Below are 18650 nucleotides of genomic sequence, written 5' to 3'. Positions count from 1 at the left end.
ATAGATGAGAATGTAGAGTTTCTCTATAATACTTTTATATGTAGTATAACTTCTGCAGTATACTGCTAATGTTGATTATCTTCACGAGATTTGTAAAGAAAAAGTAGAAGCTATAATGTCATTGATATTTACTTAGATAACTATCCTTTATCTATGATGATAAAACTCCCAAGGAGTACAGGTTAAATCTGAAACCACTGTCGCTCTCTAAAGCACATACTTCTTGAGAAACTATGAATAACCGTGAGGAAAACATCAGACAGATTCTAATTGTGGGACATTCTACAAAATACTTGAGCAGTTACTATAAACTGTCGTGGTCATGAAAAACAAAGAGTATCTAAGCAACTGTTATAATCAAGATGAACCTAAGAAATCATAGTAAGTCATGTGGTATCCTAAATGGAGTCCCACAATGAAAAATGAATGTGAACAGCTTATTAGTCATGATAAATATATGATACAAACATAATACACTGGGGAAAAATAGGTTTGGGATATACAGATACCCTCTGCTCTATCTTGAAATAGTTTTATTAATCTATGTTCTAAAATACAAGGTTTTTTTAAAAAAAAAGATTGAGAGATTGAGGTTAATAGTTGAGGCTATAAACAGACTTATATGTTGACCGTTTTTGTCCCATAGTTGGCTAGAATATGTAAAATTTTAAGGATGTAATGAGTGAGTTTATCTTTTCATAATTTAATGAAAGCAGCAATAACGTGGAAGTCCTAAATGGTGTTTACAGTAGTGTTCTTTTCAGTATTTGCATGGCTTCTTAATTTAAACAGTTCTAAATTAGTAAAAACAATGCATGATTTAATATCAGTTCTATTAGTCTTATTTGTGCTAAGTTGAGAGATTTATATAATGTATTTTCTCTTGTTTTATTTTAGAGGAATTAAGTGCTTTTGGCCATCCTGGTAAGTAATACAAACATAAGCTGTTTTGGTCTTTGATTTGTAACTTATTGAATATGATAAAGATCCCATAAATACTCTTTTGCTATACTAATCCTAGTAACATTTTCTTCTTTATAATTTAAGGCTGAAGTTGCTACTTCTATGAATATCGGTTTCATGCAAGTGAAACAAAAATATTCTTAATTATAAAACCATAATGGTGGAAAGTAATAGGAGGCAGTATAAAATGCCAGTGTGTTTTTTATCATTGTGTGTTCTCCTTGTATCATACAAAGGAAGTTAAAGAGGAGAATGCATGTTCTTTAATGTGGAAGATGGGACATATGTATGAAAGAATGACAAGTCATCTTTCTGAACTGGTCAGGTTTCAGCCCTTGTTGCTCAGACAGAATACATCTGAAGTAGTTGGGTAGGTTCCTTCACCAGAGGCAACGTGAGAATAGTTAGCCCTGTACACATTGGTTGGTCAGTGACCATTAACAGACTGACTGTTGGCAGGAGTAGGCAGAACTTCCAGGCCAGTTTTAATTAGAACATTTATTATGAGCTAGGTTAAAGGGAAAGCCTTTAACCGAGATAAGAGGAATATCAGTGGTGAGGAATATGTACAGACAGAAGACCTTGGTATATGTTATGGACATTCTGAAGCACTACGATAGAACCTGCGGACAAATTTGAAGACAAAATTTTATAAGAATCTAGTAGCAAAGCAGGTGCTGCACCACTGGATATCTTTCCAGAAGAATTAAAAACATCATACCATGGTGATATATGTACACCTATGTTTGTAGCAGCACAATTTGTAATAAGTAAATCTTGGAAACAGCCCAAATGCCCATCAGCAACTGGGCAATAAATAAAAAAGATGTGACCATATATGTATATTCAGCCATAAAGAAAAATAAACTCGAGACTTTTATCAGTAAATGGATATAACTCAAGACCATACTCATAAGTCAAGTAAATCAGACCCACAAATGTAAACATCATGTACAGAAGGTACAGTGGATATTGCAAATTGAGAAAAACCCATTCAAAAGAAAAGAGAAACTGTTGGGAGAAAGGAACAAGGAAAGAAAAGGGAAGAAAAAAATATATGTAAGATAGTTAATTAGGTATACAGCTAGTTTCTCTTAGTTCATTGAAAAGAAAAATCTATTCTAATATTGTCTGGACATTATTTCATGCCTTTATCTTATATTCTGAGTAACTAATATGAGAATAAACAAAGTACAATATATCAATTATTGCTACTCTCCTACAGCCTGATTTGAAACTTTTTATTTCTATTTTTCTTCTCTTTAAAATAAAAAAATTAAATATATTAGCTAGGCATTTATTTTATATTTGTAGAAAGCCTTGCTATATCTCAGTATTAGCACCATAATTAGTTTGCTTAGACTCTTTTTCTTTCTCTGTGCCTCCCATCTTTCTTTTCTTCCTTCCGTCTTTCTCCCCACCCCCAAATCCTGCCCCAGTTCTAGGATTGACCCCAGGGCTTCGTATATACTAGGATGTATCATGAAGTACACCTCCAGCCCCAGTTTAACTAGATTCGTGTTTGGCAATAAACTGCTATTGTAAATGCTGTTTGGACTGTACTGATTACAGATAAGTAAATTAAAACACAAAACCACCATCACCAATTTGTCCATCTCTTTGCTTTAGTATTCTGGAATTCAAAAAAGCCTCAGTGAAACTTGATTCAAGCATCCAGCACTACATACTGTTGAACAGTGCTAGTAATTGTATCTTGATCGGGATAGAATCCCTTTTCTTAAATTAGTTATTTCTTGCCCTTTAGCAAATATTTTAGTTATTTCACAAGAACTTTTGTGTATATCTGCCACTAAGTTTCTAAAATTTTTCTGGTCCCTTTTTCCTTACTCCCTAAAATTCAGGGATTGTACTAGGATTGTAAAAAGTGAGTTTACAAACAAAAAAAAAATTGAGTTTACAAAAAAGTGGTATGTGGGGAGGCTACGTAGTCGGCTCCCGTAACCTATTTATGTTACTGAACATGCATACAGAATTACTCTCCCCATAACACTGCGCACACCACAGACTGATCTTTCCCTGCAGCTCTCTTTCCAGTGGTGCTTGAGGGTAAGAGAGATTTTGTATGCTGTAGAGTGATAGTGAATGCATGAACAAGAGGATTCCAAGTTCAAGCTCAGAATTTATTGACTTAGGGAGACCCTTCTCAGAAAAGGGCTGCAGAGGTAGCTCACTGTGAAGGTCCTGGATTCAACCCCAAATACTGCAAAGTGAAAAGAAGAGAAATTTGGAATGAGTACTTCTTAAGTTAGACTCCAGATTTGCTAGTACTACCTTAACAATTATGGAGAAATGATTTAACCTCTGTCTGGCTTAGTTTCTTTATCTGTATAATGGAGCTAATAACATATACCTGGTAGGGTAGAGTAAGGTTTAATTGAATCTGTTAGAAAGGATATAGAGTAGTGCCACCTAAGGTGTCCATTTCAGCAGTGCTGCTGCTTATTATTTGAGTATCATTACTGTTTTTAGATTGTACTTGCTACTAAAATGTTAAAAGATTATTTCCCAACTTCCCATGTTAGTTAGTTACCAAAATTAGTGCCTCACCTTGATTCCAATCCTGTCTGTCCTTGCATGTTTTTCTTTTTAAAAATCTGAAAATCTTAAAATTGTAAGGTGACTGTCAGCCTCTGTATTATGTATTTTTCATTTTAAATTTTTCATCAGCATGTATTTTTACATATTCAAAGAGTACAGTGTTGTTATCTGATACCTGTATACAATGTGTAATGATCATTTTGGGATAATTATCATAGCCATCTCCTCATATAGTATCACTTCTGTGTTTGGAGCACCTTCAAGTACTTCTCATTATTGTGAATTTTAGTGGTTGGAGCCTGTAGTTGCCCTGTTGTGCTAAGTGACATTAGACCTTCTTCCTGTCTCTGTTTTGTGGCCCATTGTCTGCCTTTTCACTCTCACTTCCCTTTCCAGTCTTTAGTAACTGCTGTTCTACTATATTTTATTGAGACTTAAGATGTTCTTATTCATTGCTTTTCTTGTATCATTAGCTTTCAAAATACTTTTACAGTGATTAATAACATGTTTTGTTTTTATCTTGATATAGACAATAAAGACCAAACTACTGACCAGTCTTTGGGTAAGTAGAATTTGAAGTGTATAATCGCATACAACTATGGTATTTAATTCTATTTTATGATGACCAGGAAACTATTTAAGCTATTTTATCTTGATTGCTTTTATAAATATTTGAATAACATTGGGCCAAATTTTTATATTTGATACTTGTAAAAGAAATTATAGAAGAAAAGGCTTAGAAATGATTACAAATCAGGGCTGGGGATTTAGCTCAGCGGCATAAGTGCCTGCCTGGCAAGCACGTGGTCGTGAGTTCAATCCCCAGTACCGATTAAAAAAAAAAAATGATTACAAATCAACTGGGCATGGTGGCACATCCATGTAACCCCTGCTACTGTGGAGGCTGAGGCAGGAAAATCTCAAGTTAAAGACTAACCTGGGCAACTTAGCAAGACCTGTTTCAAACATTTAGAAAGGGCTGGCATGTGCTGTGTTGTAGAGCACTTGCCTGGAATGCATCAAGGCCCTGCATCCTATCCCCAGTACCACTTTAAAAAAATACAAATTCTGTTTCTGAGGCCAAGTCAACTTCTGTGGAATGATTTCAATATTGTGGAAACATGTAAATAAACATATAAACAAAAAGATATGTATGTTGTATAGGTGAAAGAGAAGAAAATGTGATTTACACTATCTGCTGGTGAAGTAGAAATTAGGGAAGCACCACAAAGGTTGCAGTAAGCTTTGAAATTTGCATTCCCATCTTCCTTAGTAGGAAGATTCAGGGCAAGAAGTAAATAAAATAGTTGCACTTAAAGAATACCCTGGAGAAAAAATATGAGAGAAAACCAAGAAAAGGAAGATATAAGAGATTCATACCATAAAACTTTACCAGATTAACATTTAAAGATAGTAGAAATTGTTGACACCTTGATCCTGGCAGAAGTTGGTAAAATAATTTCTCAAACTTGCCCACTGGGTTCAGCTACTGAAGAAGTGATATAATGACTTTGGTGAAATGTTGGTTACTAAGTTATGCTGGGATTCAAACATGGATACAATGTATAAGTTAATGGGTTAAGAATGATTCAAAAGTAAGCAAATAAAAACATCCTTCAAATTAATCTGTTGAGAAAAAAATGGTGATCCGTGATTAAGTGCATGAGACATATATTTGAAGTTCTTTGAAACGTGGGGAGGATATGAAGCTATTTCCACTTGGAAGGAAGGCTCTCCTGGGATTGTTAGAGGTTAGCATGTTCCAGCAAAAAGAGGACAATTTATGGAGCAAGTTTCTAGTGAAGACATTAGGAATTTGGACTAAGAGGAAAGGGGAGGGATTGGCTTAATCAGAATGTTAGTAGCTGTTTTCCCTCTGAGATTAGAACGAAGAAGAAATTGGGCAAGATTTAGAATAATGTGTTAGGAAGTTGACATTTTCAAGTGCAGTAATGGTTTTTCTTTCTAGGCTTTTCTGCTTGAAGGATTCAGAAAAAGTATAGGATTAATATCAAACTTGGTCTGTGGTACGGGTTTTATGACTAAAGAAAATGAACACAACCATCTATGAATGAAAGAATATTGACAGTCAAACTAAAACTTTTAAAAATTAAGAATTTGTAATGATACAGCTATTATGAAGTATGATTGTTCTGTATGATTGTTCAGCAGTAGAACTCAGCTTTAAAACAGGGAGAGCAGGCTGAGAACTGATCCTTCTGTTCCTGGCTTAGTGCCAGACACTGTGCTAGCCATTCAGACTGGGAAAAGCAGTTCGAATTTGGAGAAATTAATCAAGGCATAAAGACTGCATAGGCAAAAAAGAGCCTTTAAAAGGTTGATAAATGGGAGAAAATAAGGAATCAATAAATTAAAAGAGTTCGCTGAATTGAAAGAAAAAATATAATGGCAAAACTGTTACAGAATAGGAGGTTGTTATGGTTACTTAGAGAAAATACTTTTCAGAGGTACAGCAGCTTAGGTGACAGCCAGGTCCAGAAAATGATCATAGAATTGAGCAACAATGAAGGGAAAGGCCCTTGATGTTGAAGAAAGCATGAGACTGTGAATTATTGCCCATTTTTTTAAAACATGATACATTTCATTCATACAAATTTTCATGTATTCCACCTCCAGTACCTTTCCTCTATATCTTAGTCATCTTCTCATTGCTGAGACACAGTGTGCAGCACCCATAACTTAAAGGAGGAGTTTTATTTGGCCCACATTTATAGACCAGGGTCAGCTGACTTCAAGGCAGAATGGCATGACAGAAGGGCATAGCAGAGGAAAGCTACTCCCGTCATGGTGACCAGCCACCAGAAAGAGAGTGAAGGAGCAAGCTGGGGAGGAGGCCTGCCCTCCAGGTCACAGCCCAGGGACCTCCTCTTCTTACCACACCCCGCATCTGAACCGCAAGGCATCTGTATTGCCCCTTATTCAGGCTCCTTCCCAAAGGCCCGCTTATGGTGCATGAGGCTCTTGGGGGACAGACATCTGGATATAAACCTTACCACTCGAGATCCCCGAATCTCATCTGTTAAGAAACATCTATTAAAATAGTGAACTGAACAAAGCTACAGCTATGAGATTGTCTACTGTGTAGTAAGCATATGTATGTTTGTAAGTACACAAAATGACAAAGTCCAAATATAACTGAGTTCATTGTTGAAGATGGTTTTGTAGAATACTAATTATATTAATGTTAGTGCAGTTAATTGTAAGACTAATAAATAGTTTCACTTGATGAATTGTGTAATTCAAACCTGAGATGTAGATATTTTTCTCATTTTTTGTAGATGATAATTTTTTTTAATTTTATTTAAAAAGAAAAAGAAAAAACAAAACAGTGTAAGGGTACAAGTAATACAGAACTACAAAAAAAAAAAAAACAGTAAGAAATCACCAGTTAATAGATTACACATTATCACCTTAGAGATAGTTGTTCAAGTCACAGGATCAAAGCATACAAAGTGGACATTCAAACAGTGAGACTGCGAACAGTTGTGTTCAATGATCCAATCAAAAACATTAATATGGTCAGCTATTTAACCCACCTAAACACACTTGCAGTTGTATCCTTTAGAGCACTTTTTTTTCCCTCTCTTTATTACAACAAAATTTACACATTTTGGGTTTTATTACTCCCATAGTTCTTATTACTTTTTTTTTTTTGGAAGAGAATAAAATCAAAAATGACAAAACAAAGCTGTCAGTCAAAACCAAGGGTAGACATAGCACATGATGTAAAAACAGAGTACAACATTATCAATAATGGTTACCATATTGCCTCTTGCTTCCTTAAGAAGAATTAATTATAAAGTTGAACAAAACAGTAGAGAACAAGACCAATAAAATCTAAACATTGTGAACATTACAGGACTTCAAAAGAGGTTAATAGTCATATCAGAATGGGCATCATAGTGAATCTTATTGCCTTCAAAGTAGTTGCCTATTCCCTCAAACTTGATACTATCTTACGGAACGGAACAGAGCCTAATCAGTCAAAACAAAGTAGTGGGAGTATTACAGGACTTCAAATCAAGTTAATAGGAAATTTAAAAAGTTAGTATAATGTATCCTAATTTTTTTTATTTTTCCCCTAGTAATAAAAAATAATTAAATAATTTTTTTAATGAATAAGGGAGAGATTGAGATAAAAGAGGACATAACAGCATAACAATACAAGTCAAAGCATGACAGTTTCAGCAACCTAGTGCTTCACCGCCAAATAACCCAACTTAATAGTAGTTACCATAGTGTCTCTTTCCTTGAAATATTTGAATATAACTTCGTATACTATAGCATCAAACATATCAAGACAGTGTAAAACCATTCAAGTGGATGAAAGCATTGTAAGGTACTTAGAACCAGCTAACAGAAAACGAACAATGGTTTCTGTATTATCTCTTTGCCTATAATAATTTTTGTTTATACTATCACATATAAAAAAATCCAGCAAGATGCAACATGATAAAACCAATGGAGACAGAATAGTCATAGTTTGGTGGGGCTTCAAAACAAGATGGTATTAAATCAGCACTAGCGTGCTCACTGGGCTTGGTCTTCTCCATGTGGTCCTGACCTGCCCACTTGTGAGCAAGAGAATTGGAACTGGTTTGGGGGTGTCCTGTCTGAGTGAACATTGGACACCACAGTTTTCAGTACAACAAATGAGAAAAAATAAAATAAAAAATAAATCAGCACTAGCTATTATGATGTCTTGTTTTCTTCAAAATAGCTGTTCATTTCATCATAGGCAATAATATCAAGCAGCCCAGAATAAAGCCATTCCAGTTAATGAGTGAAAACTTTATAAGGCTTCAAGGCCACATAATGGGAAATCATGATTACCACATACTTTCATATATTTGAATCATTTCCTACACTAGGGAAACTATTCGGTATTCACACATTTGAGTTTGATTTGTTTCACTTATGAGTATGGTTTCAAGCTGCGCCCGTTTATTGATAAATATCTCAATGTGATCCTTCTTTATAGCTGAGTAGTACTCCATTGTGTAGAAATACCACAACTTTTTTATCCATTCCTCAGTTGATGGACACTTGGGTTGTTTCCCAGATTTGGCGATTACAAATTGTGCTGCTATAAACATAGGTGCGCATATATTACTGTGGTATGATGCTTTCAGTTCTTCTGAGAATATGCCTAGAAGTGGAATAGCTGGAACAAATGGGACTTCCAATCCCAGCTTTTTGAGAAATCTCCAGACTCACCTCCACAAAGGTTGTACCAGTCTACACTCCCACCAACAGTGAAGGAGAGTTCCTTTTTCCCCACAGCCTCTCCAGCATTATTTGTTGTTGGTTTTCTTAATCCTGGCCATTCTTTCAGGAGTGAGATGGAATCTCAGTATGGCTTTAATTTGCATTTCCCTAATGACCAATGATGATGAACATTTTTTCATGTATTTATTTGCCATTTGTATTTCTTCATCTGAGAAGTGTGTTTCATCTCAGATGCCCATTTTTGGATTGGATCTTTGAATTTTCGGGGTCTGAGTATTTTTAATTCTTTATATGTTGTGGATTTTTTGTTTGTTTGTTTGTTTGTTTGTTTTGTCATTTTTCCTTTTTGTCAGTACCCGAGATCGAACTCACCACTGCCTGCTTGCAACGGAGGCGCATATGCCGCTGAGCTAAATCCCCAGCCCCAATTCTTTATATGTTTTAGACAAAAGTCCCTTGTCTGAGGGAGAGTTCACTAAGATTGTTTCCCAGTTTGTGGGTTTTCTTTTCACTATGCTGGAGATTTTTTTTGACATGCAGAAACTTTTTAATAAGAGGTGGTCCCAGTTATTGATTCTGGGAAGGTAGATGATAATTTAAAACTTTAAAACAACTTGCTTGGAATTATATAATTTAGTGCTTGAACTAGAGTTGATTATTGCGATATCTCTGATTCCATAGCTTTATTAATTCAGTTACATCAGATAACTTTTCTCAAACATGTCCTGATTGAAAGAATAACAGGATAAATTGTATATCTGGCCAACTTTTATCATGAAGTTCTCCAGACATTTATCATATGCTTCATGTAGTTAAAATACCTTTCTAAGGAATTTATTTTTCTTTTGTGTCATCAGCTGGCTTTTTCTTTGTGTGTGTATGTGTACACACATGCGTGCTAGGGATTGAACTCGCATGTGCTAACACTTGCTGCACTGCTCAGCTGCACGCCTAGCTCCATGGTTCCTTTTTCCACTGAATGGTTTATGGTCAAGAAACTGTGGGTGGCTTTTACAGTAAATGTTTTTATAAAAAATTTCTTGCATTTATTACCTGAAATTGCTGAATTAGGTGCTGTTTTGAAGTTCTGTTTCTCTCTTACCTCGTCAAATTCAGATTTTACTATTTCTTTCTGTGTCCTGTCTCTAAAGTCTGACTCTTCTTTTCCATTTCTGTACCAATTTCCTGGAATGAGTAGCAGCTCTTATTTCAACTGCAGCTTCTGCTTTTGTGTTCTAAATCCACCCCAGTATTCCTGGCATCCAGGAACTGCTTCGCAAACTAGTTTGGGCAAGGTAAGATTTACTTACCCACCATCCTTCTTAACATTAAGTTTAAAAAAAAAAAAATTTAACATTTTAGGTGCTAGCTATTAAAAATTATCATTGGAAAGAGTTAGAAAAGTTGTTAATTACCACTATATTTCATAATACATTTTAAGATAGTCTCATATTTTTCAGCTCTTTCAATCTATAAACTGTATTGTTCTTTTCTAAATACAGTCAATATCACTTAACAATGAGGATATTTTCTGAAAAATGTGTCATTATGTTGGTTATTCAGTGTGGACCCCAATGCAATCAAGAGATACAGTAACAAAAATAAGATGTATGAGCCTGCTGATAATTTTTAAAATAGCAGTAGAAACAGTAAGGTAATTTATAAGCCAGTAGCATAGCTGTTTAATCAACATTGTCAAGTGTTTATGTAATTAGATGTGCTTTCATATGACTTTACACCCTTTGCCCCACCCGAGACCTTCAGAGAAAGGGATAGTATTTTACCTCTTCAATACAAAACTGTGTTCTGCTGTAAGCTGCTTAGGGCGGGCTTAAACTCACTGATACTTTTTTTTTTTTTTTTTTTTTTTTTTTGGTATGGGGATCAAGCTCACAACCTTGCACTTGCCATGCAAACACTTAAATCCCTGGCCCCCACACTGATACTTTTTAAGGCATGTGTCCAAATGGTTTGCCCCTTTCACCACTATTTCTGTCAGAACAACTATTTTAGATGGGCATGGTGGTCCAGCCTATAATTCCAACTAGTCAGGAGGCTGAGACAGGAAATCACAAGTTTTAAACCAGCCTGGCCAACTTAGGAAGACTCTGATTGAAAATGTAAAAAGGAGTGAGGTTATAGCTCAATATAAAGGCCCTGGATCTGGATACAATCCCTACTACTGAAGGGTGGAAAAAGGCTTATCTTTAGCAACCTCACAGCGCGAAGTTCAGAAAATGAACTGTCAAAGGACGTTCATTGAGGAAGTTTCCCTGTGCACCTCGAGCAGCCTCGAGGATAGTCCATCTAAACAGCAGCTGCAAAACAATGTTTCTTGTGGAGTTCTGGCTTTTCTCAGGCCCTTCCCCTTGCTGGCTTTGATGTATCCTCTTCCTGTCCCTCTTGTAGGTAGGTATTTTTGTTCTGTTTTGTTTTTTTCCCCTCTTCTGTTCTTTGCAAAATAGGACTTAATTTGATGGGAACCCGTTTATAAATATTTCTTGTTGAAATGGCCTCTAAAAGTTTTATTGAATATTGGGGTTTTTTTTTTGTAATTCAGTGAAAGATTATGTTTCATATACAATTAACAAATATCTTCCTGGTTCTGAAGCATTTATAAGTTTAATTTCAGCTATTTGGTATGATGTTAGCTTCATGTGTTTTTCAGTGTATTGATCTGCTATATAAAGTAACAGTACTAAAGCAAAAGTACTAATTAAACCTTATTAAAATTAGTGTAATCTTAAAGCAAACTTTGTCTTTATAATGATGCCATTGCCATAGGTTTTAATCCCTATATTCTCCTTTAACATCCTTCCCCTGTTTTACAGCAAAAGACAAAGTTGCTCTTTTGATAGGAAATATGAATTACTGGGAACACCCCAAGCTTAAAGCTCCCTTGGTGGATGTGTATGAACTGACCAACTTGCTGAGACAACTGGATTTCAAAGTTGTTTCATTGCTGGATCTAACTGAATATGAGATGCGTAATGCTGTGGATGAATTTTTACTACTTTTAGACAAAGGAGTGTATGGTAAGATACTTGTAATCTGTCTTTTACATTTATCTTCTGTTTTTCTCATACAAGTTAAATTAAGAGTTGAAAATCAGATAAAGGTAAGATGAACATTTTGAATTGATGAGTTTTTATTTTTCTGTTAAAAGGATAAATTTGATATTCATTCCCCTAGGTTAATGTTTTGATATTACATTTTTTATGTTACCAAAACAATTTTGTTTTTATTAGAATTATTATCTGTCTTTCATGATTTTATTTTTTATTGACTACAGGATCAACTATAAAGTTTGATTATGAAACAGCAAAGCATGCATTCATATATGAAAACTGTGTGGTGGTTTTAGTTTTAATACAAAAATTGCAACAGAGGGCACATTCATTGTGCTTGTTTCTTTTTTTATTTTATGTAATGTCTAGTTTTTTAGTCAGAACTAGAATTTAACAAGGAAATGTTGGTGAAGGAGGTATATGAAAACTTTTTTTTTTTTTTTGCAATGCTAGAGATTTAACTTTGTGCCATGAGGTTGCTTGGCAAGCATTCTATCACTGAACTACATGCCAGGTCTGTTCATTTTTAAATTAAAATTCTGTACAGATACGATTCAAGATGCACCACTACAGAAGTTACAGTAGGAAACTTTTAGTGGTTTTTTAATTCTCTCTCTTAAGTATGTTAAGAACAATGTATATCTAGTAAAGAACTTGAAAAGAGAAAACGGTGTCCGTAGTAAGGAATTTCCTCACTAATTTATTTTAATATATATAACATCAAATTTAGGATGGCAATTTGTTGAGCTCATTTGAATTGTTATCTTACAGGATTGTGCTTACCATGACATTGTGAAGTAACACCTGATTGCCATGAAAGTGACATTTCTAGACATGTCATTAGGCATGCAAGTGGTAAAAAGTATCAGTTTGGCTTTTACATGTTTCAAATTATTGTACTTTAATAATTTGTTAAATTTTTAATTTATAACTAAATTGATATGCGCTTAGCAGAATTGCTAGTGGTTCTCAAAGCAAAATTTTTAATTAAACAAAACTTTTTTTTCCCCTCAAGATTTAACACTGTTGTATTTGTTGAGGCAGGATCCTGCTTTGTAGTTCAGGCTAGCTTTGAACTCACAATGCAGCCCAGACTGGCCTCAAACTCACTGCAGTCTCCTGTCTCAGCCTCCCAAGTGCTGGGATTACAGACATGTACCACCACACACAACTTTAGTTTTATATGATTTTTCACCTCTCAATGAAATTACTGTTGCAACACGATTGGAATTAACAAGGTAACCACCTTATGTTCGTAATTTCAATTATTATACCAGTGTAATAGCATCATACCTAGGTGCATTATGAGCCATGACTAATCGGAGCATCTATCCATTTTTCTTTTTTGAAAAGATACTACACAAATATGCCCTCTTGATAACTGGTTTTGTATTTTTATCCTGGAACCAGGTGGATTTTTTTTTAGTATATTTACATTCTATAATTTATCTCAATTTTTAAGATGCCTCCATGGTTTGAACAGTAAAAGACTTTCAAGATGTCACTGGAGTCCATTTAAAAAAAAAAAACTTCACTGGAAGCAACGATGTGTAAGACAAAAATGTTGATGAATTTAGGTTTCTGGATTGGTAACATCTTTAAAGAATAAAAGAATCAGGCTAGGGATTTAGCTCAGCAGGCATAAGCGCCTGCCTTGCAAGCAGGCAGTCGTGAGTTCGATCCCTGGTACCGATAAAAAACAAAAAAGACAAAAAAAAAAAAAAAAAGAATGAAAGAATCACATGAACAATTATGTACTTGGTTATTCATATTTTTTACTGATTTTGTCACCTTGGGTTTTTTATTAAGTTTATTGGTACAATTTAGAAATACGTAATGATGTATTCATCATAGAGAATTTTACCTGTGTATGCTGTATCTTGAGTCTTTTTTTCCCAATCCCTCCCCTCCATCCAACCCTCTTCCCTCCCTTATTTACACAGCTTTGTTTTCATTTTACCCTTTTATCATTTGTTTCCCTTCCTTTCCTTTCCTTCCCCGCATGCCCCCTCCCCCCCAGTTCCTCTTTCTTTTTAAACCGTTTGTTCCAATTTCACAATATCTATTTTACATTTTGGTCTTTATTTACTCTTTCAGTTTTTCACAGCAAGTAGAAGATACACTATTGACACATGTCCAGTTTATTACACATAAGAGTAATAAGTGTGTATCCATTTAAGGTACATCCATTTACTTAGAAATGTCTGAAGTTTATCCTTCCTATGGCTGAGTAGTACTCCTATATATAAAAAAAAGGCACATCTTTTTCATCCATTCCTCAGTTGATGGCCATTTGGGTAAGCATTTTCAAGATTTAGGTATTTCACACTGTGTTATAAACACAGGTGCCCATATATTGCTGTGGTTTGGTGTTTTTCATTCTTCCAGGAAGTCATCCAATAGGGGAATAGCTGGGTCAAATGGGCCTCTAATCCTAGATTTTTGAAGAATAATCACACTGATTTCCACAATGGTTGTACCAGTTTATATTCCCAACGACAGTGAAAAGGGCTTCTTTTGGGGCTGGGGATTTAGCTCAGCGGCATAAGCGCCTGCCTTGCAAGCAGGCAGTCGTGAGTTCGATTCCTGGTACCGATAAAAATGAAAAAGACAAAAAAAAAAAAGAATAAAAAAAAAAAAAAAAAGAAAAGAAAAGGGCTTCTTTTTCCCCACAACCCTTCCAGCATTTGTTATTGGTTAACTTTTTGATGTTAGCCTTTCTTTCTCAAGTGAGGTGGAAGAATCGCGTAGTTGTTTTAATTTGCATCTTTTGAATGACCAGTGATGTTGAATTTTTCGTATGATTATTTGCCATTTGTATTTCTTCCTTTGGGAAGCATGTATTCATCTCAGATGCCTGGGTTGGGTCTTTAAATTTAGAGGGTCTAATTTTTTTCAGTTCTTTGTATGTTCCAGATATTAGTCCTTTTGAATCTTTCTCCACTGTTGGTGGGAATGCAGGCTGGTGCAACCACTGTGGAAGTCAGTGTGGCAATTCCTCAAAAAACCAGGATTGGAGGTCCCATTCAATCCAGCTATTCCCCTTTTGGCTATCTTCTCCCAAAAATTAAAAACATCATACTACAGTGATGTATGTGCACCCATGTTTTTAGCAGCACAATTTGTAATAGCCAAATCTTGGAAACAACCTAAATGCCTGGCAACCGAGGATGGATAAAAAAGATGTGGTATTTTAATATAGTGGAGTGCTACTTGGCCATAAAGAAGGATAAACTGGAGATTTTTATAAGTAAATGGATGCAACTTGAGAACATACTCATTAGTGAGATAAATAAGACACATGTAAACATCATATTGTTTCATTAATGTGAAAAACTGAAGGAAAAGATATGTATATGTATATACACGTATACAGGTATATGTAAATAAAAAGATAATTAAGATAGTTTCACTACTGATTTCTCTGAGTTCGCAGGAAGAGAAAGCTATGTACTGGTATTGTTCAACAATTGAATGCAGATATCTTATTCTCTGGTTGAACGATTTGGGGATGCATTAAATTTGTATAACAATTTAGAAAATACGGTCATTTTCACTAGGTTGGTTTTTCCTATCCATGAGCAAGGAATATTTTTGTTCTCTGATGTCCTGTTCTATCTCCTTTTTCAGAGTAGTGTAATTTTCAATGTATAGATCTTTTACTTCCTTTACTAGGTTGATTTCTAGGTATTTGGAGGGAGTGCTATTATGAAAGGTGTGGTTTCCCTAATTCCTCTCAGTCAGTTTGCTGTTTGTGTAAAGGAATGCTATTGGTTTTTGAGTGTCATCTTTGTATCCAGCTACAGTACTGAATTCAATTATTAAATCTACAAATCATCTGGGGAAGTTTTTGGGATCATCTGTGTGGGGTATCGTCATTTGCAAATAATAATTTAACTTCCTCTTTTCCTATCCTTTTTTTATTTCTCTCATCTAATTACTCTGGCTGATGTTTCCAGAACTATATTGAGTAGGAGTGGCTATAATGTCTTGTCACTGGTTTTAAAATGAAGCTTTCAGCTTTTACTATTTGGTAAGTTGACTATTACAAAGATGGCTTTTATCAGACTGAGATAAACACCATCTATTCCATTTTCCATAGTGTTTTTATCCTGAGTGGGTATTGTCAGATGCTCTTTCTGCATCTATTCATATGATCAAGATTTTTGTCTTTGGTTCTGTTGATAATGGTGTATTATATTTATTGCTTTGCATGTATTGAACCATTCGTGCATCCCTGGGATGAATTCTGCTTGGTCATGGTATATAGTCTTTTTGATGATTTGCAGCATTCTGTTTGCCAGTATCTTAATGAGTATTTTTGCATTTATGTTCATTAAGGAGATTGACCTGTAGTTCTCAAGTTTCAGTTTAGTGGCATTAGTTCTCTAAATTTCTTGTAGAATTCATCAGTGAATCTGTCAGGGCCTGGGCTTTTCTTTGTTGTTTTAATTACATTTTCTATTTCATTGACTGGTATTGGGTTATTTAGAATTTTTCTATCTTCTTGATTCAGTTTTGGCAATTCATATATATCTAGGAATCTGTTCATTTCTTCTATGTTTTGCATTTTATTAGACTACAGGTTCTCAAAGTAGAAGTGGTGATCTGGATTGCCACAGGATTGATTATGATTTCACCCTTTTTATCCCTAACACCACGAATTTGAGACTTTTCTTTCCTCTTTTTGATAAGCTTGGCTAAGAGTTTATCAGTTATATTCAATCTTTCAAAGAACCAACTATTTGATTCATTGATTCTTTTGTATTATATTGTATTGTTTTCTTAGTCCCAGATGCACAATTTCTATTCTTTATAGTTTCCTCCCTCATAGGCTCTTTGGGATTAATTTGTTCTTCTTTTTTACAAGTTCAGTGTTCAACATGGTTGATTTGAACTTGTTCAGATTTCCTTATATGAGAATTTACTGCTATAAATTTCCCTCATAGAACTATTGCATCCCATAAGTTTCAATATGTTGTTTTGGCATTATCATTAAATTGCAGATACTGTTTAATATCTTCTTTAATTTCTCTGTGACCCATTTGTTGTTCAGGAGGGCGTTATTTGATTTCCATGTGTTTATGTAGTTTTTGTGATTTCTTTTGCGATTGATTTCCTTTTCCATTGCACTATAATCAGATAATATACATGAGATAATTTCAGGTCCTCTGCATTTATGTAATCATGTTTTGTGGGCTAGTATGTGGTCTATTTTGGAGAATATCCCATGGTCAGCTGAGAACAATGTGTATTCTAATGTTGTAGAGTAGAAAACTCAGTAGATATCTATGAACATTTGATTTAGTTCCAATATTTCTTTTCTTTCTTTTTTTTTTTTTTTGTCTAGTTGATCTTTTTGTGACTGTGGTGTAAAGCTCCCTCATTACAACTGTCTTAGTGCTTATTTGATTTTTCATGCCTGTTAATATTTCTTTTTTTTTAATTTTATTTAAAGAAAGACTAAACAAGACAGAAAATGGATAGAAATAAATACATATGTTCAGATAAAAAATAAACAGTAAGAAATCACTAGTTAATGTTTACATACTGTCCTTTTACAAATAGTTGTTCAAGATACAAAAGTGGAACATGTAAAGTGGGAATTCAAACAGTGAGACTGCAAACAGTTCTGTTCAGCTATCCAACAAAAACTTAATAATATGGTTGTCAATTCTATACACTTAAACATACATGCAGTTTTCTATATCTTCATTTATGTTGGGATGAAACAAACTAAAGCAGGCTAAAGTCATTCTGCCCCCTTTTTTTTTTTTTTTTTTTTTTTTTTTTTTTTTTTGTCTTTTTCTTTTTTTATCGGTACCAGGGATCGAACTCACAACCGCCTGCTTGCAAGCCAGGTGCTTATGCCGCTGAGCTAAATCCCCAGCCCCGCTAAAGTCATTCTGAACAAAGAATAATAGTATTGCTGGATTTCACATCATGACACTCCAGGATCTGCACTGGGTACTATAGTGTCTTTTTTTTTTTTTTAAACTAAACAAAACAGAAAATGGGTAAAAATAATACATACTTGCAAAGAAATAAATAATAAGAAATCACTAGTTGATGATTATAGATTATCCTCTTACAAATAGTTGTTCAAGATACTAAAGTGGAGCATATAAAGTGGGGATTCAAACAGTGAGACTGCAACCAGTTCTGTTCAGCTATCCAACAAAAACTTAGAAATATGGTTATCAATCCTATACACTTAAACATACATGCAGTTACCCATATCTTCAATTATGTTGAGATTGAACAAACCCAAGCGGTCTAATATCACTCTGAACGAAGAATAGTTCTATTGCTGGGTTTCACATTATGACCCTCCAGGATCAGCACTGGGTACTTTAGTGTCTCTTTTTCTTCAGAGTATCTGTTCATCTCATCATGTGTCATAAGATCAGTTCTCATAAACTGTTTATAGATTCACACATGCATGAGTCTTAACATATATTTCTATCCTTTCTATATTAAAGGGAGAAATAAAACAAAGCAAGACAAAACAAAACATATTCCTATAAACCCATGAAGTGAAAAGACATATAAGACCATTGTACAAGGAGTTCTACCATAGTTCCTGTGTTGTCTCTTGTTCAATAGAATTGGCTATATCATCAGGCATAGTATAATTGAATATACAAGTACATAACAGTATTAATAAAAACAGAACTTTGTATATAGTATAAAACTTCAAAAGCAGGCAGTTATCAAACCAGAATGTGTATCGTAGTGAGTCTTGTCATCTTCAGTGTAGTTGCCTATACTCTCAGACTTGATACTGTCAATTATATCAGTTTTGAATAA

The 18650-nt window shown here is 34.6% G+C and overlaps 1 protein-coding gene and 1 non-coding gene across 4 annotated transcripts in view; both read left to right on the top strand.

The window, feature by feature from the left end:
* Malt1 (MALT1 paracaspase) overlaps window positions 1-18650 on the top strand; it is a 74828-nt gene that overhangs the window by 31843 nt on the left and 24335 nt on the right. For all 3 annotated transcript variants that reach the window (XM_063231556.1, XM_005005565.4, XM_063231557.1), the window contains 3 exons: window positions 898-924; window positions 4052-4084; window positions 11604-11807. In XM_063231556.1, coding sequence (XP_063087626.1) covers window positions 898-924; window positions 4052-4084; window positions 11604-11807 — 264 coding nt within the window. The remainder of the gene's footprint in view (window positions 1-897; window positions 925-4051; window positions 4085-11603; window positions 11808-18650) is intronic.
* Window positions 8070-8194, top strand: LOC111758107 (small Cajal body-specific RNA 23). Its single transcript, XR_002792340.1, has one exon. It is a non-coding gene; the product is annotated as a small Cajal body-specific RNA 23 (non-coding RNA).

The sequence above is a fragment of the Cavia porcellus genome, unplaced genomic scaffold, assembly GCF_034190915.1.
Source record: "Cavia porcellus strain 051 isolate PalLab524CR breed Dunkin Hartley unplaced genomic scaffold, mCavPor4.1 scaffold_20, whole genome shotgun sequence".
Lineage (NCBI taxonomy): Eukaryota > Metazoa > Chordata > Mammalia > Rodentia > Caviidae > Cavia > Cavia porcellus.
This window is presented reverse-complemented; position numbering and strand designations above follow the sequence as displayed.